We start from the raw sequence: 25,432 nt of genomic DNA, 5'->3' as shown, positions 1-25,432 counted from the left end.
GTTTTTAAAATGTATCACTGGATTCAATTTGCTAAAATTTTGTGAAGCACTCTTTGCATTTATGTTCAAAAGACATATTGGTGTATGATTTTCTTGTGATATCTTGGTCTGTTTTCAGTGTTAGTGTTATGTATAAGATTTAGGCAGTATTTGCTCTACCTCTACATTGAGAAAGAAATGAGAAGGAATTGGTATAACTCTTTAATTAAATATTTGATAAAATTAACCTCTGAACAACACGTGTTCCCCTGATGCTTTGTCTTTTAGGATATTGTTAATTATTGATCTAATTTCATATGTATATACCTGTCCATATTCTCTGTTTCTTTATGTATGAATTTTGGCAGGTTGTATATTTCAAGGAGTTGGTCCATTTCATTTAGGTTATCAAATTTATGGGCACAGAATTGTTGACAATATCCCTTTATGAAATTTTTTAAATAGCTGTGGAATCTTTAGTGATGCCATCTCTTCCATTTCTGATAGTAATTTCTTTCTTCTCTTCATTTTCCTTAGTTAGCCTGCTTAGAGGCTTACTGATTTTATTGATCTTTTCAAAGAACAAGCTTCTGGTTTTGTTGATTTTTCTCTATTGATTTTCCATTTTCAGTTTCACTGGCTTTTGCTCTAATATTTATTTGTTTTATTGTGTTTGTTTTGGATTTAATTTGCTCTTCTTTCTTTGGGTTTATAAGGTAGAAACTTAGATTTCTGACTTTAGACCTTTCTTCTTTACTAATTGGTGCATCCAACACTATAAAATTCCCTCTAAGCACTGTTCTGACCCCATCCACAAATTATGATAAAAATTATGCTTGAATTTGCATTTAATTTAAACTATTTTTATACTTTCTCAGGAAATTTCTTATTTCATTCATTTATTATGCAGAAGTATATAGTTCAGTCATCAGAAATTTGAGGCTCTTTTCAGTCATCACTCCATCATTGATTTCTAGTTTATTATTAGAGTGTGGCTTCAGAACAGACACTGCATGTTTTCTCTATTCTTAAATTACTTGCAGTATGTTTTATGACCTAGGAAGTGACCTGTCTTTGTAAGTATTACATTTGAATTTGAGAACAATGGATGATCTGCTGCTGTTGGGAAGATGGCATTTAGATAGCATTATATTCATTCATTTGACTGAGGATGCTATTTAATCCACTTAGGTTATTTTTTAAATTTCTGACTGTTGAGGAATGTAAGAGTCTCCAAATGTGTACCAGAGTTATCTATTTTACTTGGTTTTTCTACCATTTTTTACTGTACATATTTGTAAGCTTTTCTGCTATCAGCATACACATTGAGGATTATTGTCTGCTTGTAATATTGAACATTTATCAATATGACCCCAATAACTTCGATTTTTTATTCTGATAATTTCCCTTAAGTCTGTGTTATCTAAAATCAATATAACTACTTCTCTCTTTTGATTAGTGCTAGCTTAATATATTTTTCACTATCCCTTTATTTTTAATCTATTTATAACTTTATATTTAAAGCATGTTTCTTGTAAATAATACAGTATTTTATAACCACTCTGTAGCCTCTGTCTTCTCATTGATGCGTTTGAACTTTTGGTGTAAAGAGATTATTAATGTGAAATTAATGTCTACCATAATTCTTACTACTTTGTATTTATTGCTCCTGTTATTTGTTCTTATTTTGTTGTTAATACTTTATCTGCCTTTTATTGTTGTTAGAAAGCATTTTTATGATGACATTTTCCTCATTTTCACTTATTTTTGTGGTCTGAATAATTGGGACCCACTACTCCTGCCAACATTTGTATGTTGAAAAGCATACATTGAATTAATATATATTAATGCCTCAGCTGACAGTAGTAGTAGGAGGATCTTGAGAAGTGATTAGCTTCCAGGAGCAAAACCTTCATGAATGAAATTAGTACTCATAAAACAGACTTCGCACCCCTTTCACTACCTACGGATGTATAGAGAAATCACCATGTATGGACCAGAAATAAAGGCCTCACCATACAACGTATTCTTGAATTTCCCAGCCTTAAGGCCAGGAAAAAAATTCTATTGTTTATAAACTGCTCTATTTATAATATTTTGTTATCACAGCCCAAATATCACAATCTAAATATACTTGTATCAGTTATACTCCCTTTTTTATTTTTGTAAGTGGTTCCCCTGGGGTTGATAATATAAATTTGCAATTAATCCAAGTTTATTTTCAAAATGTATCAATTCTTCTTTCTTGTCCATGTCAGAGTTGGTGTTTATAGTTTAAAAAATACCTTGTAATGCTTATAATGAAATCCTTTTTTCCATGTATAGGTGTATTTGTTAACAAAATGTCCATATTTTCACCTTCCTTGTACTGTTGTAATTCATTTCTCTTGCCTTTGAGCATACAGAAACATGTATAATATGCATATACACATGTATGCATAATCTAATATGTTGTTGCTGATTTGAACAAAGTATTATTTTTTAGATTAGTTATGAACAAGAAAAACAGGTTATTATGCCCTCATTTACTCATTTTAATACTCATGCATTTTTATGTAGATTCAAGTTTCTGACCCATGTATTTTTTCTTCTCTCTAAAAAACTTTTAACATTTCTTACAAGGTAGACCTACTAGAAACAAATTTTTGAAAATTTTTCCTGAAAACAACATTTATTTCTTCTTTTTTTTTTTGAGCATAAAATTTTATAAGGTCCAGGGTTCTAGGTTGACAGGTTTGATTTTGTTATATTTTTCCCTCAACACTTTAAACACTTCTTTTTTTCTTACCTTGTTTCTGAGAAGTTGGATGTAATCTTAACTGTTTCTCTACAAGGAAAATGTCCACTCTTTTTTTATTTTTCTCATTGCTGAGGCAAAATATCCAAATACTAAAATTAAAGGAGGAAAGGTTTATTTTGGCTCACAGTCTGTAGAGGTTTTAGTCCAGAACTGGCTGACTCCACAGCAAATGGAATGGCAGAGGGTTGTCACAGAGGAGAAACAGCTCGTGGCATGGAAAGCAGAAGGCAGAAGACAGAAAAAGCAACAAGTAAGGAAGCAGCGAGTGACAACAGCAGCCCTTGTGTCCCTTGTGTTCTATCCAGGGTGTACAATCACACAGCTGGGCCTTTCCATCGTCACGCCCAAAACTATGCCAAACCAATCAGTGAACTTAGTTAGCAGTACACTTAATACCCTTTATTCTAACATCACAGTTTAAACCTACCGTAGTGCACTCAGGATCCAACCACCTCTGAAAAATCTAACCTATGACTTCCTGAGCCTGTGGGTGGATATCTAAACACAAGCATAACACTACCCTTCTTGGTGTCTTTCAAGACTTTCTCCTTTATGTATTTTCAAATTATGGATATGACATCCCTAAGTGTGTTTTAGACTTAGTTCAATTTAGTTTTGTTTAGTTTAGTTTTTTACCTTATTCTACTTGGTCTCTTCTGTGCTCCGCGCAGCTGTGTTTTGTTGTCTGAAATTAATTGAGGAAATTTGCAGTCATTATTGCTTCAATTTTTTTTTTCCCTTCCTTCTTTGCTGTACTTACTTTCCTCCTGTTTCCGGTGTGTCCTTGCTATGTATATGTTGCACTTGCAGTTTTCCATATTTCTTGGAAGTCTATTCTGTTTTCTGTCTGGTTTGGGTTTTTATTTTTAAGATTCTGTTATTGCGTTCTTAAGATCAGAGGTTCCTTCCTCAGTTGGAGACTTTACTTCTGGGCTGTGAACTCACAGATTCCTTTCAATTTTTCTTCGCGTTATGCAGGACAGAGTGGATGAAGGGGGCGAGAGTACCGTCTTTTTCACCCCTCATCGCGTTAGGTTGTGATAAAACTACAGCAGTTTAGTCTCTGGTTGAAACTTTCTCCCAAGGACAGATCTAATTAAGAGATTCTGAGAGATCCATTTTGTTTGCTCCTTCCCAGAGCAATAAACCTCCTGGAGACAAAAGTAAGATTGTTGGGACCCTTCAGTGACTAGGTTCCTGGAAGTTTTCAACTCTCAGAGTTGTATACTCTGACTATCCAGCAATTTGTCAAATGAAGTCAAGATTTTCCTACCCTAGTACTTGGAGATTTCTACTCTGGTAAATTATAAATGTCTCTCAAACTTTGAGAGGCAGCAATTTAGCTTTTGGCTTCCTTTCAGGCCATAGCTAAGAAAAATTGTTCATTATTTAATTTGTTTATCTATTTACTTGTTCAGACAGAGCTTCCAGAATCCAGAAATCAAAATGAATGGAATATTTTTGATTTACATATTACTTTCCTTGTTACCATCAAGGTGTGTCATTCATCATGACTTAAATTTTGTGCTCCAATTTCAGAAGGAAATTTCCCTATTTATAAGATAAAATGTTTAATTATACCATTGAATGGATCATATTATAATTGAATACCATATAATTGAATGGATCATATTATAAAATAGAAAGGGAAGAATATATCAGTTTTTAGTGGCTTAAATATTTAGATTCTGAGGCTATCATGAATTTTAGGCAGTTAATTTTTTAAATAATTATTGTAACTCTGATTTTGCAAGCCTTTTTTCTTACACTGATTTTAAATTTTTAGATCATACACTTTGTCAGAAAAACATAGTCTATTGATAGTCACGTTTGATGTCTGACCTAGTCTTTCCTTCTTTATCTTTTTCAATGTGACTTTGAGATGAAAACTCTATACTTTGAACTATCAGGAAACTGTTGGAATTACAATAGATTGCAACTGTAACAAAAGTGGTGTGATCTCTTGGGGAGTTTTTCTCCTGGGACAGGGTAAAGTTTTACTCTTTGAGCCTTTGGGAGTTCTTTTTCTGGCTAACACACAGGCTATTGACATAAAAACAAGGATGTCTTGTCCAGGTTGGTTTTTTTTTTTTTTTTTTTCATATTTTAGCTTCTTAGCATAGTTAGCTCAGACAAGTGTACAAGGATAAACCTCAGTGAATAAATACCCCCTAAATTCCAATTTTCCCTTCCTTGGCAAGCCCACAAAGGACCAAGAAGGTAATGAGAGGTTGTGTTTCTCAAAGATGGTGGCAATCACATTCCTTATCCAATGTGCTCCTTTTACAGTGTAGCCTGACATTATTCTCCATTGAGTGGTAAAATCCATCCCTATATCCTGGAAACCTTGTAGACCTTTTGTAACTGCTTTGACTAGTGGAGAACTTAAGTTTGACTCTGTAGTTTTCTACCATGAGCTTATAAATATGCATGCACTTTTGCCTTGGTTGGTCCACTGGCACAGTGACTCTGAATTTAGCCACTATAGTTTGAGGAAGCTGGAACCAACTATGCAAACATTCTTCTCAAGAAGAACCAAGTTCCTCAGACAAACATAAACTTCTGAACTCCCACCACACTCAGTATTGCTTTACCCTTCACATGAATGAGCTTGCCAGTCCCCAACAAGGCATTCTGTCTAATGAAATATGCAGTTGGATGAGCTGTCTTCATTGAGCCCTGCTTGTTCTTGAGCAGAGTAAAAGGTCTTTTTAAAAAACCATTTCATTTGGTGGTTAACATATTACATAGCAATAACAGTTAGTGCTAGTATTAAAACAGTTAAAGCTTGGTCAAGTTTCCATGAAACAATGACTCTGTAATCCTTTGTATCAGTGGATTATTTTTCTTGAGTACCAATCATCATCAGGTACAAATGTTCTCTCAGTATTCTTCATACATGTAATAGAAGGATAAAGCCAAAAATAATGAGATTTGAATCATGTATTAAATTGTTCTTCAGGATAAGTTCCTCTTATTTGAGATGCTTTCATTCTATATGAAAATTTCCACATCAATCCAGAGTAACTCTATAATGATGCAGATTAATTAACAACTGTTAATAGAAATGTATCGTCATGTTGAATTATTTTAATGACTGTTGTTTTTAAATGTATGATGAACATACCTAAAAAATGTTAATAAAATGACAGTGTTTCAGAAATATGATTTTTCTTGCCATCGTGAAAGATGATAGTATGTATAGGAATATTCCTTCTACTTACAAAGCCAACAATGTATAGCATAATTTAATGGTTATTTTATGCATTTGTTAATTGCAGGAATTTATAACTGGATAAGACCTGGGAAATTATTTCAATCCTTTCAATTCCAAAAAGAGTGAAGATTAGAATTGGAAAATCATAAGGGGAGTAATGATTTTTGTGACCCTAACTGCTTAATGGCATGTTCTAGGTCTGCTCTTTACAGTTGCTTCTGATTTAATGGTACTAGGATCTGGCCTAGCCATTTCTGGTTTTAAAAAAAGATTAATGTGTAATTTATAGTACAACCAGTATTGAGAACCAATGGATTTAGCAAAGTGTTCTTCACAACACAAAGCAAACACTGAATAGGTAGCAGTTAATAACATAGCATAGAAGAAGAAAGCCCTGCATCTCAATTTTATTTCAATCATTTAAGTTAATTCAAGGAGAATAGTTAAGTGTTTATAAGATTTGTCTAATACTTTTGTATCTTACTTTTGAATCAGCAGACTGAAGGTCTCAGGCTTAAAGATTTTGACATTATTCAGCTAATGTCCTCTCATGTTATCTTGAACAGTGTCCATTCATATTATTTTGTCCTCACTGTATTCATTTCAGCAGTTAATCATTATTTTTGGTGAGAAGATTTGTACTTAAAATATCATTTATTATGTCAGTTTCTATATTCATTTAATTTTAATAAAGGAGAAGAACGAATTAAGTAAATAATAAAACATGTAGTACTGTGGTATGGGATAGAAATCAGTAAAGATGCGACTGTAAAGATGACTGCATAGAAATCCCTGCATTAACATTTCTGGAAGAGCAGCAACTGTTTATAGTGAGATTACTAGTTTTCACTGAGCTACTCTATCAACACATCAGGCTGCACAGCAGAGAAAAAAGTCCCAAGTGTTTAAGATAAACTTGAACTTGAAATGTAAAAGTTGACACTATGAGTCAAGCCAGGCACTCAGTACAACCTAAAATATTCATGAAGCGCCTTCAACCTAGTTTGTTTGATCTTTAATGTGTCATTCATTTGAAATGCTTAGCAAGGGCCATGCTGGGATTCTAAATCCTGTAATGGAAAAATTATTCCAGCTTATTGATACCAAAAAAGTCAAGCAAGTGTTAATATTAAATGATTGCCTCTTACCTGCTTTAATATCACCTGTGGAGACAACTAACTAACAGTAGAAATTCTTAATCAGTCAGAAGAATTAAAACTGCTAATGTTAGGGCCCATTTTCCCCTTTCAGGGGCTATGATTTTTTGAATCGTTTGAATAAGGTGAATATATGCGTAACGAAGGTGACCCTGATTCAGCCACTGAGGGTTGATGGTGGCAAGGTTTAATCTGCTTTCTCATAAACAGGTGAGTTGTTTCTCTCCAGTTCCTTTAGAAACTTTCACAAAAGAAAGCATCAACCAGGCTCAAAAGGGAACCTGAAGGTCTGATTGTTTTGAAGGCTTCTGAATATGATTTACATGCAGTGTCAGGGTTTGGAACGGAAGCCAGTGAAGGGACGATGATTAATATGGGAAGCTGTGCAGTAATGGGCTGTACAAAGTGATAAAAAGGCAGAGGACCTGTGTCTCAACCTTGGCTTCCAAATAGTCATCAAAATGTGTTTTCCCTCTTAAACTAGAAAATTGGCACTCTAGCAGCAGCATTTATATGTAGAGTACTTACTAAGGAATTCGTTTCTGATGCTAATTTTTGTGCTCAAAGTTCATGCTACATTGGCTATCCCCTAATTCCTAGTTTTATTTTACAGTTTGATTCTTAGCATATGGTAGACAGCACAATGTGTTTTCATTGTACCTGTAGTTAAGAAAATTACCTGTCTGCTTATTTTTTCGTTCCTCCTAACATGGATTATTGCATCATGTTATTTATGTATCAATTTAATTACATCAAGAGGGATTATTTAATTACATTGAAGATGTCATTAGCGTTATCACCTAAGAAAATATAGGGGAAAAGTTAGTAATATCCTTTCCTATTTAACTTGATACTCACTAAATTTTCCCTAGTATTTATTTCAAAGATGAATTGCCTTATAAATCTGTTTACTATTTATACCTGTAACATGTTATGGAAATATGTTTTCCCTCTAGAAAAAATATATATGATTATATGGAGAGAGAGAGAGAGAGAGAGAGAGAGAGAGAGAGAGAGAGAGAAGCGAGGCAAAGTGGTGCACCTGTAACCCCAGCACCCTGAAAGTCTGAAGCAGGAGGATTCCAAATTTGAGCCCACTTTGGGCAATTTAGTGATTTTGAAGGAATTTACCTCAAAATGAAAATGGACTGGGAGGTGTAGCTCAGTGTGCATACTCTACATTCAGTCTCCGGCACTGGAAAGAAAAGAACAAGAGAAAAGAAAACAATTCAAGCACAATTTAGAAATTGCAAAAATTTCTAAGAGAAAACATTGAACATCACTATGATACAAATATAACTGTAATGTAACTTTCTGTGAACTGTAAACAAACTGGATTGCCTCTCCCTCTGGCTTCCCTAGCACCCGGCCCCATTCCGCTCTTTTCCTCTTTCCTGAACTCTTCAAATAAACTGTCGTTGCACCTCCCACAGGCTTCACACATGGACATGTGTCTTACGCAGACCTTCTTTTTTCTCTTCCTCTTTTCCCCAAAAATCCTCTATTTAGCTTGATTTTTAGTTGACTGAAACTCCAGAAAACCACAGATTCTTCTATGTACTTTACACTTTCATTACACTGTAATTTTACATTGATTTGTGTAGTCATTTGATGAATGCCTGTCTTTCAGCTGTCACCTCTATAAATACAAGGACTGTTTTTTCCTTTCAATATTTTATCCCAAGGAACTATAGCACTATAATTGTTTAATAAAATTTTCCTGCGAAAGAAATTGGAGTTAAGAATTACATTCACATAAATAAAGAGCAAAATAAAAGATAATTACCCGAAATAGAGAGACAGCTCTTTTGAAAAGGGGAAGGGAACCAAGTAATGGAGGGGAGAGGAGAGGGGAGTGATGAGAACAGAATTAAGATTGTGCAAGTGTGCCAGTTTTGCATTCAGGAGGTGAGCATATGTACTGCAAACATATACTAATAAAATAAATTAAAATTGAAAAAATAATAATTAGTCATATAATTTTGCCTGTTTTAGCCTATTATCCTATTGAGAGCTGAGCATTTAGGAGTGTATCTGTACATAACTGCCTTGTGATAGACATTACACTTTACTAGAAATGCATGAATTAGCATAACTCAATAAATTTTCACAAAATGAGCATTCATATAATCAGCACTGTACCCTTGTCCTAGATTTGTCCATGATATGTATTCCAGTAATAACCATTACTTCAAAGGTAGCCACAATCTACACCTCCCATAGAAGATTTCTATCAGATTCTCTTTTTTAAAATCTGATTTATATATGTTACATTTTTGAAATTCAGCCATGTTGATCTGTGTGTGCAGTTCATTCATTTTCATAGCTTAATCATATTTCATTAAACAAACATTAGACTGATGTCTTTTTTACAAATATTATCTGTTTCACAGTGGTGGACATTTGGTTGCTATTTTTTAGCTATGCATGTCCTCCAATAGACATACATGTGTTTCTCTAGGTACACACTAAGGAATGGATGGTATGTTATTCAAATATGCTGCCTTAATTGATTCTTCCAAGCATATTTAAGGAAGAGTTACACCAATATACACTTTCATCAGTGATAGTAAGAGCTCCTGTCCACATCTTCAGCAGGACTTGGAAATGAGTATCTGCCCCTTTCATATTGCAGTGATCTGCAAAGGGTACATGTCTTGTGATTTATTTTGACCTTTAATACACTTTCTAAACTTGTAAGTATACCTTGTTTCACATGGGTGCACCATGTTACCTTGGCTTGAGTTTACATCCTAGAAAACAGGAACCATACGCTAGACAATTATCAGTCCTTGCATTTAATATAACAAATATGATAATATACCTTGTTAGAGTAAATCTTACTTCTGTCTGTTAAAAGACAGCAGATAGAGTGGGATAAGGAAGACCTCAGAAAAGAAACAATACTTGGGTATTTTATCAAAAAAGACAAACATTGATTAGAGGATATCTCTTAGTATTTGTTAAATTTTATTTTTCTTTTATGTAGTCATCCACTCAGCTCTGTATTTATGCTGAATAAACCATATGAACATGTCTTAGTTAATTTCCCAATCCCTACTCTGTACATTCAAAAGGTAATAAAAATTGTATTTTCTCGGACAGTGTGCTTGACTAAATTTCTTTAGAAGAGTTTTTTTTTTTTTTATGATCTAGCTAAGTTATTTCTATTTAATTACTGATCAGTATCAAATTCAACAGAAGTTACAGTCTTAATACTGCGCTCACATTTACTCCTTTAAGAGAAAACAGTGTCCTGTGTACCTAAAAGTTATATCTAGCCATCTAAGACATAAAGAAAGTCCTGTGAGAATTCTCTTTTACCCAGTAGCTTTCAAAACAGGCAAAAAAAGGTAAGAAAAAAATAGCACCCTCTCCTAAATGCCTTGATCATATTTAATAGTAACAGTTCTTCACTGAAAATAAGAGATTTCTATGGAAATGATAATCACCCTCCTGTGAGTATATAGAACTAATAAAACCTGAAGAGTATGTACAGGTCAGCAGGCACTGAAGGTTCTGTCCTGGGGATAAATTTCTAAATAACCCAGAGGAGAAAAAGAGAGAGGGAGGAAAGGAAAAAGTGTTTTAACTTCATGGAAGTAAAATGTGCACACTTAACAGTTTCTGGATTATCATTTAATTATGGCTATCAATCACCTTACATGTGCTTTCTCCAAGTACTCAAGAAATTTCATATAAAGCCATATGACCCAACCAACAGATAATATGTAGGTCATTAAGAATCCTAAAGATTGAAAGCAATATTTAAGAAATTGCTCTGTAGGTTTTAGTAAATTACCTTAAAAAACACAACAGTAGCATTCATCTTTCAATCAATTCTAGAAAAACCAAGCTGTCTTTAATTAATAAAATGAACGTGGCTTATTTCTCTATATCAGTACATAGCCTACTGATAATTTTCAAAGGGACTCTCTTTTTAATTTATTTATTTCAATCTATATTTTCACTAATGTGTGAACCGACATGCAGTTAGTCATTTTATAAGCATGATATTATATTCTTTTTAAATGAGCACAATTTCAAGTTGAGCTGTTGGAAATACATTTATTTTATTAATTGGTGCTGGGGGATGCCAACAAATATCTTTATGAATAACGTCTTTGAAGGTTTAAAATGTTTTAATTTTTTCTCATTGAAAAAGCTTATACTGACTGTTTCTAAACTTTACAACTCAAGAGTTAAATGATGTTAGTCTTTCTAAGCCCAAATGAGTTTAGAAAAGTGTTTTGACCATGGTAATCCTTTGTCCTGCATTTATCTCCCATCAGGTACCTAAATGCTTCCTTCTTCTCAGCTAGATGATTGCAGTGGGGTTGGAACCACACAGAGGAGTTGGACTAGTGCTGAACAGTGGCCATGAAAAGAAGTGTCACCTTGGTAGAAAAAAATAGGCTGAGACTATAATCTCTCCCTTCAATTATTTCTTAAGCCATAAATGCCCAACAGAAAGCTAGTCATTTATTTGTCTACAGAAATATTTGTTGGCAGTTCTGTATGGTTTTTAACTTGTTTTAGTTCTGTATGGCACTGATTCCCATTAGAGCAATCTTCTCTCAAGTACCACCTTTGTTTTCTCTCTAAATATGGATTTCAGCACAATGTTGTTTTGGCCCATAGCCCTTAAGATTCTTTGTGTTTTAAAAATAATGATTTGTTTATTCCATATTTTGCCAACAGAGTTCATCTGGTGATTTAATGATCAGAAACATTCAGCTGAGGCACAGTGGAAAGTACGTCTGTATGGTCCAAACTGGGGTAGACAGCGTTTCATCTGCCGCTGAACTTATAGTAAGAGGTAAATGTTAATGTCTGTTATGATTTTATTTTTCAACTTCATATGTTAACTGAGCATTCCTTACTGGAGGAAGAAATGTAATGAGGTAACAAATGAGCATGAAAGTTATAATATTGATTTGATTCCCCAAAGACAAATCATGACAATAAAAATGGGTGTTAATTGAAAGAAATAAAAAGTTTAACTCTGTCTTTCAAATAGTTCCCATCATAATTGCCATACCTTACCTACTTCCAAGCTTGGTTTTGAATATACCATTAATTCAGTAAACATATTTTATGTGAGAGAGAATATTGTGTGTATGACTGCTTCCAAAGGAATCAAAATTATTCAGAATGCCCCAGACAATTTGCCAGCCCGATCCGCTGTCCATGGTACTGAATTGCCACTGGTCTGAAAAATGACTAGAGTGCATCAGAGAATGAAAGACTTTAGACAACAGCAGTGTGAACGGCAGTCACACCAGTGGATTTAGACAAATGCATCCCACCAAAGAAAAGGGCACTGAATTTAGAAAGGTATGAGAATACTGCCAAATGGAGGCCTCAAAAAGGGTGTCACTTTCAATCATGTTGTCATAGGATTTTCGAATTGCTATTTTACATCCAGATTTAAGATATAACAATGCTGAAGTGGAAAAAAAATGACAGTATTAGTGTCAGATAGAGACCTTTTTTCTTAAGTGCTTTTGAAATTGGAATAGGTTAGAGGTATTAACGTAGTCATATGATATTCTCTTCACTCTGGTAGGAGAAGAAGATGACATTTATGGAATTGCTACCCATTGTTTGCATTCTTGCCTTCCTTAGGTTCACCTGGACCACCAAAAAATGTGAAAGTTGATGAAATTACAGACACAACAGCCCAACTGTCTTGGAGAGAAGGCATAGACAATCACAGCCCAGTCACATCATATGCTATCCAGGCTAGAACACCTTTCTCCGTGGGCTGGCAAACTGTCACAACAGGTAAAAGGTGAAGGGAAGGTGCCAGAGACTCATGTAGATGGATTTCAGATCAGTGTTAGGGCCTGCAGACTCTTACCTCCCTGAAATGTTCCTTTGTAGTGCCTGAGGTCATCGATGGGAAAACACACACAGCTACTGTGGTCGAGTTAAATCCTTGGGTGGAATATGAATTTCGGGTTGTAGCCAGTAACAAAATCGGAGGTGGAGAACCCAGTTTTCCCTCAGAAAAAGTAAGAACTGAAGAGGCAGGTTAGTGTTTTTGTTTTCTGAGTAATGGCTTAATAGATTTCTTTGGGTACGTATTTCAATTTCCTTGGTCCCTAGACTCAAGGCAAGGAGGGGATTTGTCTCAATAATCCATTGTCACAATTACCTTACCTTTCTAATGGAAGAATTTGCCATATGGCATTTGTCAAAAGAAACACATGTAAATTATTCTGATGTAGTGTGACATTTCCAAGAGTTCATTCCATCATAAATGATCATTAGTGCATGTTTAGTGAGTATGTTTTTGTCATTTATGGTTTTAATTACTAACTGACATAGTTACCCTGTTAGGAAGGGATGTGCTGTTTTCACATATAACAAACATTGACAAATTGGTAAGATAATGATGTTTGGGAGTCTCACTGCTAGGGAATCTCTTTCTCCCACCAAGCTTGGAAAATGAGCTTCAGCAGTTGATGAATAGTGTATTTTGGCCTCTCAAGTGTTAAATTAAAAATGAATTAGCATTTGAATTATCATGGGAGTCACCTATTAATATAAACCATAAAACTACTTTTATAAATCTAAAGTGTCTTAATATTCAACCTCAAAATTTGAAAGTATACATAACATCACATAGAGACAGCTGAAGGGGCCTAAATACTTTCTTCTGTACAATGTGTCATATTAATTAATATTAACTAAAATGGTATTTGGAATAGAACTAACATATCATATTAGGAACTGGGATATAGTATCAGTTATGGAATATGTTTTCCATAATTTTAATGATGCTATTCTACTCAATAAAGGAAGGTTTATGAACAATAGGACACTGTGCCTCCTTTAGTGTTCCTCTGTTCAAATAACACATATTTGGCCTGTGACTGCTATGTGCTCAATACTTGTAGATATTTCAGATACTGTTAGGAGTATGACAGAGATCTGACTTTGCATAGTTACACTGTAATTGTATCATAGAGTTTACTAAACATACAGTTCTTATGGTTAGTGGAGGAATCTGATGTCTGTATGAAGCTTATAAAAAGTATCTCCCAACAGGATTTGAGGTTTTCAGTCTTTGACCTTCTTATATAAAGTCAATGTCATTCTGAGATTTGTATCACTTGGAGTAATCACACATTAGATGACCATGCTGGATCAGTTCCCTATTATTCCTAGGGAACCACTTTTCCCTATTTTATTAACCTTCACACTAGTTTCAAAGCCTCTTTAAATTTTTTCTTATTCTATGAGATTTTAAATATTTCATAATTTCACAAAAATAACAATTATTTGAAGACCTAACCAGAATCTTTTCTAATTTCATGCAAATCTAAATAATTTCAAAAGCTGACGAAATAGCTCAGTGGTAGATCATTTGCCTAGCATGTACCAAACCTGGGATCTATCCCCAGCATGGCACAGAAATAAACTATTGTGATTCTCTAATTTTACACATGTAAAATCCATGTGTATGTACTCATGTACGTGCATATATGTATTATGTGTCAATGATTAAATTATTCCAAATACTAACAATAAGTAACATTGAGGCCTCTTTCAGATAAATATTACTGTATGCAAATAGGGTGTCATCTCTGTGTTTCTGACCCACACAGTTCCAGAAGTGCCTCCTTCTGAAGTCAATGGAGGAGGTGGAAGCCGGTCTGAACTGGTGATAACCTGGGATGTAAGTGTTTGGGCAGCATCTTCCTCTTCAGGATGTTGCTGTTCTCATAGTCACAGCCTCTTCTGTGGTACCAAGCTGTGGGTGTTGGCACTGGTGCTCTTGGTGAGGATGCTGACACTGGAAGTGCTGGTAGTGATGCTGATGGTGTTGGTACTGGTGCTTATGGTGGTGCTGGTACATGAAGATAATAGTGCTGTTTGGGATGGGAGTTCTGGTGGTGAGGGAGCTTGTGCTACTGCTACTAGAGTTGGTGGTAAGATGCTAGTACCACCAATGTTGTAGCTGGTGCCAGTGGTAAGGATGCTCGGACTCCGAGTGTTGATGCCAGGGGTGGAGATGCTCATGCTGGTGGTGCTAATAGTGCTGGCGCTAAAGGAAGGAGCCAGTAGTGCTGATGGTTCTGCTGATGCTGGTCCTGGTGGTGTTGGTAGTGGCAGTGGTGGTGCTGCTGCTTTACTTCTGTGGTGCTGGTGGCAGTGATGCTGTTGGGAGTGCTGCTGGTGATAATGACAGCAGTGGTGGTGCTGATGAAGGTTGTGCTGGTGCTGGATTGGTCCTAATGGTACTGCTTTCAGTGGTCCTGGTGCTGGTTCTAGGGATACTAGTGCTGATAGTGACGCTGATGATGTTGGTGGTACTGCTGGTACTTATAGTGGTGCTGTTGATACTGCATATATGGTGTCATGACTGCTGATTCCACTGATGGTGCTGGCTGTTCTGGAACTGGTGGTGGTACTCATAGTGGGATTAGTACTGACACCGGTGGTACTGCTAGTACTGATGCTGGTAGCACCACTGATGCTGGTGCAGGTAGTAGTGCTGTTGAGACTGATGGAATTGAGGGTGATAGTCCTGTTAATGATGCCGGTAGTAGTGGTCTTTCTCTTAATTTTAGTGATACTCGTGGTATTCTCGATGCAGTGCTGGTGATAATACTAATGATGTTATTTCAGGTAGTGCATCTGATTCTGGCCATACTAGTGGTTCAGGTGATGGAAGCATTGGTACTGGCAGGCAATGGGGTGTTTGTTCAAGTGCAGAGGCTCAGGCTGGTGGCGCTGGCATTGGCGGTGCTCATCGTAGTGGCTGGTTCGAATGGTGCTGGCGCAGCTTGTGGTATATGTGATTATTTATGTAATGCTTCTGCTGCTAGTGTTGGTGATATAGCTAATGGAATAGGCACTGGTGCTAAAAGTTCCAGTGGTGGTGGCGATGCTGGTGCTCATGTGTCACTGCTACTGGTGATTTCAATCCTGATATTAGTGGCATTTGTGGTAGTGATGGTGGTGTTGATGATGCTATATAGTATTAATGGCATTTCTCATGATTCTAATGCTGGTGATGATGGTAGTAGTGGTAGTTAAGATATTTGAGTACTCTATGCTCCCCACTATTTCTATCATTTTACATGTATTTTTTTCATCCTATTTTGCAACATTTTATATATGTAAACGCCAGTGCACAGAGGTAGTGAACAATTTCCTCAAGGTCACCTGGCACTTTGACAGATGGATGAGAGTCAGATCCTAGCTGTTGACCCTTGCCATACCCTGAAAGCTTTCCCTGTAGCCCTGTGTTTTCCACTGTTGAGGTCACACCTTCCAACTGATGCTTGAGTCTCTCTTTCCTTGCCATCCTCTCATTCTCTGATTTATATCGTAATGGGGTGGGTTTAAAGTCATGAGATACTAGAACTAAATTTATCTGTATTTCAAAATGTTGGTGAAAAATAAAAAGACATAATCTCGTGATGGATTGTCAGTAGAATTTCTGAATGAGCCAAATATAGCTTTGATTTAGTAAGAGTAAGTCAAAATTTTTAAGAACTCCCTTATATTTAATCATTATACCCAGATGTAATTTCTTTCTATAAAGTCAGTATTAAGAAATAGCTGTTCTTTATTTGATTTAAGATCTCTGACTGAAAATTCCTTTTTAGAAGTTCAGACTTGGGACAAAAGATATTTGGAAACCTACATAATCACAGAAAATTCTATTTAATTCTCTGGATGTTTATGAATGAGCAGTATATGTTTAAAAGCAGCTGACTTGACTTTCCCATTAGTATTTTTCTCTTCTTAATCCAACTCCTTAATCCAGTGTAGATTTTTATTTGATGGTCTTTACAAAAAGCTGAGAATGATAGTTGCATTTACTTTTACCTTGCCCTAGGTGTAAGGGTGATTTTGTATGTCCTTTCTTTGTAGCCAGTTCCTGAAGAATTGCAGAATGGTGAAGGTTTTGGGTATGTCGTTGCCTTCCGCCCTCTTGGAATTACCACCTGGATACAGACAGTGGTGACATCTCCTGATACCCCAAGATATGTCTTTAGAAATGAAAGCATTGTGCCATTTTCACCATATGAAGTTAAAGTGGGTGTTTATAATAACAAAGGTGAAGGACCATTTAGCCCAGTGACGACAGTGTTCTCTGCAGAAGAAGGTATGGAAAACATCAGTCTCAGCATAATAATATAGTTGTGCCCAAAAAGTGACTTACAAGTGCTTTGTGACTTCAGATATATTTTCTTCAGAGGAACAATAACAGTTTCTTAGTTCAGATCAAAATGATTGACTATAATTGACCTAGAGTATAAGACTTAGTGGATCATAAGCAGATATATTAGTTGGTTAAAAATGAGTTCATGAGGAATCCACCCTGAATTCCAACCTGTGGAGTAGTAAATGTTGTCCACAGGCCATTTTTCTTCTTGATATAATAATGAGATAGTCTCTGGGAGCTGCCTCAGTCCAAAGTTTATAGAGGTCCCTATGGCCCGCCAAAATGGATATTAATAGCATACTAAAGATCACAAGTATGACATTCAAGGCTTAGGAATGTGTAGCTTTACAGGATATGCATTGCAACTGGAATAGATGCAAGAAATTTCCCTCTGAACCCATTCTTTTATGCTGCCTTTCTTTTAAATTGCTCCAGATATTGAGACATCTGCATTTTTTCTCAAAAGCCCTTTAGAAAATAATAACAAAGTTAGAGGGACTGTACAAAATTGCCATTTTATCCATCTATAATGCCTGAATATTGGTTGTAACATGTACTTCAATTTAACAAAGAAGGCAGGATGTAACATGTATTGAAAACTTGCCATCTGCCAGGCATTACCTACTTTGATTTTCCAAATAAAAAATGAGTTATATGCAATATTTGTGTTACCCTTTTACAAACAAGACAACATAAGCTCAATAAAAGAGATTGCTAAACTTATCAAAATTCATTTAATAAATGCCAGGCCAATAGTTTAATAAAGGGCCTTTGGCCTTCACCAGCCTAAACTCATGCCACAGTGTCCCTCTGTACATTGCAGAATTTGTAGTAAATTGCAAAAGCTAAAAATAATAAGTAGACTGGGTTTTTCTTAGAGCTCCCATCCTGTTTTTTTTTTTTTGTTTGTTTGTTTGTTTTTTGTTTTTTCATTAGAAAATTTTTGAATAGAAACTGAGTTCAAGTGGTACAAAAGTCATTGGAAAAGTGTCTTTTCTTCATATTGTATTACAAAGCAGACTCCCATTTCCAACAGTTATTAGAAATTACGAAGGCAATTAGAGGTCAAGGCAGTGACGGTGATTAACCAGGGAGTTTTTGGACCCTGTGTGACCTGTATCATTAGTGCTGGGTGCCTGCACGGCCTTTTACCTGTTCTCGCCCCCCTCACATCCTTTCTTCTGTCACCATCCTTGCCCTCAATGATGAGTTAGTAAAAGGCTTTCTGTTCAAACACCAGAAATAAATTCAGCTTGCCTAAGAAAAAATGGAGGGACTTATTGGAAATCTGCTAGGGCATCCTCTGGGAATCAAGTAAAGAGTTAGAAAGCCAACCTCCTGAAGAACTTTAATCAGTGAAGCCCTGGGGCTCAAGAAATGATACGCTCCTCTGGTGTGCCAGTGCCAAAGTGATTGACCCCTAGCACTCCTCATCTCCTCAAATTAAAGTTCAGATTCTCAGGAGAGAAAATTGAATAGGCCCATTCTGAAACCAAGACTCTGTCTCAGCATCAAGCAACCATAGCCAAGAAGCGGCATCATTTAACACAGGAATGGATATTGAGGAATTGGGGTCTCCTACTGAAAAGTAAGTCTTCGGAATGGAGAATCACTGTGGATCCTCCAAATCCCAGGAGTATTTATTATAGAGGGGATGTACCTACAGCGTATCACATGTGTATGTCTTATCTCCTGAAGAGTCTGCATCCATCTAATTTAAATATGTCCCATCTGGGGGCTGAACTAGAGAAGGCACTCCATGCTTATTGAGCAAATAACTCTGCCTGATTTTGACCTTAATTTAATTACACAAAAATAAGTAGCATTTAAAAACAAAGGAGTTCTCAGGTAGCTGATCTGAAATGAAAGAAAAAGTAACAAAGACAGGGTGCAGAGAACAAAGGAAAAATAAAGGAAGAAAATGAAGACCAAGGAAATGGTGGGGAGGAGGAAAGTACAAGCTTCTAGGGCCATGAAGCAAGGAAAATCTCGTGGCCATGATGCCAGCTCTTCCTCAGCCACAGACTAGCTTCTGTGTTGTCAAGACTTGGGTATGTTGCCAAAAGTTTTTACAGAATACATATAAAATTTTCACATACACTGAAATGCTTTTAAAAATATTTCCAATTTTTAAAAATTTAAGTACCAAAATTATCATTATATTTCTATGTCTGTTCCTAAACAGAGCCCACAGTAGCGCCATCTCAGGTGTCTGCTCATAGCCTGTCTTCCTCAGAAATTGAAGTTGCATGGAACACGATTCCGTGGAAGTTAAGCAATGGTCATTTACTTGGCTATGAGGTAATTTATTTTAAACTTACTTCCTGTTTGCATGTTACCATATTACCTTGTGTTCGTTCATTTTAAAATCTTAGGTGTGTTCTGTCTGTAGTTGAAATTTTTCCAAAAGCACGTTGTTTGATCTAATCATCAGTGGATACACATCAGTGGATACAACTTAACCTGTTGAATTACATAACTTTAATTCAAGTAGAAAGGAACTGACAACTAAAATAAAAGGAAACTCACTTATCATGATGGTGGAATCTGATACATGATGTGTCAGTCACCTTATCATTACTAACACAAAATACCTAAGAAAGTCAATTTAAGGGAGAAAAGATTAATTCTGGTTTATGATTTCAGAAGTTTCAGTCCATGACCAGCTGAATTCATTGCTCTTAGGGCTATGATAAAACAGAGACATGGTACTAGGCTGTGGCAGAGGAAGGCTGGTGACCTTAAGGCAGTCAGCAATCAGGAAGGAAAGAAAGGAACAGGGAAAAAGAAAGACAGAGAGAGAAAGAGAGAAACAGGGAGGGAGGAGGGAGGGACAGGCAGACAGAGATCGGTCTAGTTGGCTTTGTCCTACTTTTATTCTTACTGAGCGCCTTCCCATACTGGATGGTGCTGTCCACATGCAGAACAGGTCACCTCCCTCGGTTGGCTGTCCCACATGCCAGTCATCTCTGGAAACATCCAGACAAACCTAGAAGTGTGATTTTCAGTCTCCTGGATACCTTCATCAAGTTGACAGTCGAGGTGAACTTTACAGATGAGTTGACTTAAAATAAGGGTAAACTCAAACTCCAATATTAAATTTAACATTTGGTCATGTCAATGAGAAATCACTTTTCTCCAGCTCTTTGGCATACTTTCTTGGTGATTTTGTTATGTTATGAGATTCTCTTCTAGACTTTAGAGAACTCAGCTGCCTGTAATGTAATTCTTTCTTCCAAAGGCCTTTTTGTTTAGTGAAATAAGATGAAATATCTGAAAACGGATACAACATAACACCAAATACATTGAAAGTCAGAACAGGTCATGCAGGCAGGAAATATTTGAATAAAAAATATGAGCCCATCTTGACAGGATTCCTGGGGTGGTGAGGTTTAACAAAGACTTCAAAGGAAAATAAAGCAGGCATGGTGGGAGTGAAAACATTCCAGATTGAGCGCTGTGTAAGTTTGGGGAGCAGAGGGGTAGAGGTCCTCTGTGAAATAAAGTTCCATTAGAGCGAGTGATTAAAGAAGTGCACAGTGGTCAGATCAAAGATAGTTTTGAATCCTATGCATAATTATTTGGACTGGATGCCATATATAGTGTGGAACAGTGAAGCTAGGAAGTGACAATATAAGGTTTTAAGATTTGTCCAACAATGATTTTATAGGGATCATAGTAATTGGGTTTTCATCTTGTCATATCAGTCTTCCTTATCATTACTAAAACAAAATACCTAAGAAAGTCAATTTAAGGGAGAATAGGTTAATTCTGGTTTATGATTTCAGAAGTCTCAGTCCATGACCAGCTGAATTCATTGCTCTTAGGGCTATGATAAAGCAGAGACATGGCAGTAGGCTGTGGCAGAGGAAGGCTGGTGACCTTAAGGCAGTCAGCAATCAGAAAATGTCTCTCACATGTATAACTCTTGATTCGGTCACATATCCACAGGCATGTTTACATCACATAGCTACATATCCTCTATATGCCATAAATGCTTGTACCATAGCAGCCACATGATCAAAGGCAGGGGTCTTTGGGCCATGGGCTGAATTGGTCACATTCTTGTTTAAGACATTTAAGTAAACAATATAGAGATTAGTGTTAGTAAACATGAGGCAGGCAGATTTATGGCATAGTACGTCCTTCTTGTGATACAGTCACAGGCAAGCAGCAGAAAGCTGATCTGTGCAGATGAGGTGGGATGGATATGCTCTTGTCACCTAAAGGATAGAGGAAATGAAAGTCAGTGAAATCTCAAAGAGAGCATAGCAGAACAGTTCTTGGACAATTGCCCAAATCTCCAGTTCCCAGACTATATTCTTTTCCATATTACTTTGTTTTTCTCCCCCAATAAATTTGCTTTGTAATTGAACACCTTTGAAAGCATTTTTGTGTTTTTATCCAAACAAGGATTGATGTGCATAAATTAGAGAAAGGACAAACACTCAAGCAGTGATGGTTAAAGTAAAGCTCATGGAGCCCCTTGCCAAGAATTACTTAAATTTACCATGAAAGTGATGAAATCACACTCACCAAACCCACATCTAGGGCTTTTTGGTAATACACATGTTAAAAAGTATAGTATCTGTATGGAAACATCTTTCCCCATACTTCATTATAAGAAAACCTTCAAAACATAGAGAAACCAGATCAGAAACAGTTTTCCAGAGTTAAGGAAATTGAAGAAGTAAACCACACACTAATACAGTAAGACAAGCGAACCAAGAAGAGTTGATGAGAAGAATATCTAATTCCATGGCAGTGGATAGAAGTAGTGACTTAGGAAGAGGAAGCCATAGTTGGAACTGGGACAGAGCAGCTAAGTGGGGTGGACGGAGGAGAACAGCTATAAAGTAGTGGACCCCAAACCAGTGCCAAATCTGCCACTTCTTGCCTGTGTTGACAAAGTGACATGAACTCTGTGTGCCTCATTTTCCTCACCTGCCAAATAAGGAGAGCGATAGACCTAACCTCAGAAGGATTCAGAGAGGCATGAATGAGGTGTCAAAGGTAATAGACTTCTCATCATTTCAGGCTTATAATAAGCTACCCATTGGCTCATGCCATATCTCAGAAGAATTTTTCAGATATTCTTTTATCTATTTTGCCCTAACAAACATTCAACTCTAAGCTCCCCTCCTTCAGGGTAGTTTATGGAAAGCTACCAAGAAGAGTTATCTTCCCTTTAGCTTTATTTCCAAAGTTCAGGACCTTAAAAAGATTGTGCCAGGTATCCTCAATGGTGAGAACAGAAAAATGCAACCAGGAATAAAGAGAAGAAATATTTTGGAGAAAATGTTAGGGGGCTTTGAAAATCTCCTTGGGTCTACCTCTTCTCAGACCTAGGTTGGTGATCAAAGAAGGGAAAACCTTCCCTCACTGAACAGTAATATTCAGGGTGGCCCTGAAATGTTAGCAATAAAGGCATCGAATCATTTTGTTTGTTACCGTGCAAAGGCTTTGAGAAAGGAGTCACAGGAGTGACTGTGACTTAATTCCCCATTAGTTGACTACTTAAAGAAAATAAATGAAAACATTTCATGCTGCTCACTTGAGGAACTGAAATATACTTCAACCCTGAGGAACTTTCCCCTTATGCCAGGTTCACAATTCTGATTTTGTTGTGCCTTGTGAAATAATTAAGAGAAATAAATATAGATACCAACTTCAGGCCCTGTAGGACTGTTAGCAACTACTGGTGATTGTTGGATAGCATGGGCAGGAGAGAGAGATTTTTTTAAATATATAAATTTAAAATTATAAAGAATCTTTTAAAAAGGATATTCTGCACGAAAGTAGTACCACCACACTGTTGATCATGTTGAAGAGTGTTTTATGTATGGAGAGGAGAATTCTAGTGGAAACATGCTGGTGCGTGGTTAAGACACCCACCATTTTAGAAGTACACAAGCCTGCATTCAAATCAACCGGATTGTAACATGAGGTTCACAAGAGATAGGGTACTCTGCTTGTTTGTTCAGTAATGTTTTCCAAGGGGCCAGAGTGGTTAGTATCTTGCATTTGGTGTGGTGGAGCAAAGAAATCTGTTGGAGGTGTGCAAAAATGCGTCAATTGAATAAACATAATTTTGGATTTGCTATTTCACCCCTGCATGTCCTTGAGCAGCTTACTAATGCTCCCTAAGGCTCAGTTAAAATAGAGATAATAATAGTCAATAACTCACAACTTCATTTGAGAATTAAATGAGATAAAGCAGCCATTGTCGAAATGGCCCAAAGGGGCTGCAGCTTCTACTTTCTCTGTTTTGAATATTGGTCTTGAGGGTGAGATTTCACTGCAAGAAAAAAAAATTGAGAACTGTGAAGTAATACAGGAATACTCCGCACAGTCCCAGTGTGACCCCAGTGGTTATTAGTCCTATTGCCATTTGGAAGAGGCTAAAGGTAAGAGTAGCAAGAAAACAGGACTGACTTTTTTATATTAATTGTGGGCTGAAATGCATCATTTATTTTGTAAAGAACAGCAAACAGACTCTCCAAATGCAGTGTCAATGTTACGTTAAAGGACAACAATAATTGAAATTTCCTTCCCCAAGTACTTGATGTGTATGAAGAAGAAGAAACAAGTTAAAAGAAAGATGTACTAATTGGGAAAATCTTAAGAAATAATGTATGTAATTCTACCTAGACAAAAGTATGTCTTTTCTTAGTTTCAGGAAGGACTTTAAAATTAACCTAGAAAGCTAAATGACTTAGGAGAGTTATTTAATTATCAATCATGTGGCTAACTTTCTGGGTTGTGGTTTCACCAATTTGACTTTAAAACTGTTAATAGCTCCTGCCTTTCTCTCATCTCAGTGAGGGTTGATCATGTGCTATGCGGCATGCTGAGCACACATCATCATTAGCATCTAGACTAATTTTCTTTCTGATTTGACCAAGCAGTAGTGGAGGAGCTCTTTTCCCTAGGCTCTAATTTATTTCATCTGCTGAGCTGTTATGCCCAGGCTTAGATCTTGTCTAGTGCCCTTTTGGGTAGAACAAGAGAGGCAGATATGATAAAGATGAACCAGAACCTTTAAGTTCTGAGAGAGTGGCTGCCTGAGGAACAGAGCGCCAAGTTTCATGCCTAGTATACACTGTCAGTTTCTTTAAAGTCATTTTCTGTTCTGAAAGGATAACATATGGGAGTTCACCGTAGTGTGTTACATATTTTTTATGAATAATTAGAAGAGAAAAGCTTGAAAGCAACAAACAGAAGTAATAATGTTAATTACCCTGAATTGATTAATACAGCTTAAGTACAATTTTGAAATATCACACACTATCCCATAAATATGTACAATTATTACTTATTTATAAAAAATTGAAAGAATGAACCTTGGGAGAATAATTTGTATGAGAAATTTAAACAAATATACACTAGAGTAACATATGTGGGGAAACCTCATAGATTTTTTGTAACAGCTTGGCACCCAGTGTATCTAACACAATGTAACAAAATCCCGCCCTGAAATTTCCATGATGCCTTCATCCAGCCTCCTGTTCCCAACAGCTATACAAAATGTGTTTAATTCCCAATATCTTAATTTGAATAGAAAAAATGTTAAATTTTTGAGTACCCTTTTTTAATATAAAAATTCCACTAGAAGAAAAGATACGTGCCATGTGTCTCATTCCCTGTTTTGGATAGAGAAGTCACTACACATTTACATGAGTTGAAATATTACATTAATATAAGGCAGACCAAATGCATTCAAGTGAATAAAATGGTGACTTTGGAGCGGTGGAGGGGCTGATTGTGCTGGAGAGAGGGATATCAGTGACCTGATCAAAAGAGTGATGGGCAACCATAGGACCTGCGTGCTTCATTGTCAGCATTAGAGCTGAAGGACAGCCCTCAGTGCCCGGTGCTGCTGGGTGCTGCTGGGTGCTTCTGGGTGCTGCTGTGGCTCTTGGTTAAATACTCCATTTCCTGATTGATGCATGGGGATCAGCATCTCACCCTCTCTTTTCTCCTCTTCTTTCTCTGCCTTCTATTGGCTAAATCCAGTGATAAGTCAGAAAGGGCAAAGAGCTGACCAGCATGTGGAATGGATACTCATAGGACTGAGCAGAAGGAAAAGC

General features: G+C 36.4%; 1 protein-coding gene across 7 annotated transcripts in view; it reads left to right on the top strand.

The window, feature by feature from the left end:
• Positions 1–25,432, top strand: part of Cntn3 (contactin 3) — a 319,453-nt gene that overhangs the window by 273,681 nt on the left and 20,340 nt on the right. For 5 of the 7 annotated variants that reach the window (XM_063260258.1, XM_063260257.1, XM_063260256.1 and 2 more), the window contains 6 exons: positions 11,855–11,972; positions 12,782–12,940; positions 13,040–13,189; positions 14,770–14,840; positions 17,048–17,282; positions 19,528–19,643. In XM_063260258.1, the coding sequence (XP_063116328.1) occupies positions 11,855–11,972; positions 12,782–12,940; positions 13,040–13,189; positions 14,770–14,840; positions 17,048–17,282; positions 19,528–19,643 (849 nt within the window). Of the gene's footprint in view, positions 1–11,854; positions 11,973–12,781; positions 12,941–13,039; positions 13,190–14,769; positions 14,841–17,047; positions 17,283–19,527; positions 19,644–25,432 lie in introns of those variants that run through there. The other 2 variants (XM_063260261.1, XM_063260262.1) reach the window with 2 other exon arrangements.

The sequence above is a fragment of the Cavia porcellus genome, unplaced genomic scaffold, assembly GCF_034190915.1.
Source record: "Cavia porcellus strain 051 isolate PalLab524CR breed Dunkin Hartley unplaced genomic scaffold, mCavPor4.1 scaffold_13, whole genome shotgun sequence".
In the NCBI taxonomy this organism is placed as follows: domain Eukaryota; kingdom Metazoa; phylum Chordata; class Mammalia; order Rodentia; family Caviidae; genus Cavia; species Cavia porcellus.
Note: the sequence above shows the minus strand (reverse complement) of the source record. Positions and strands in the feature narration are given on the sequence as shown.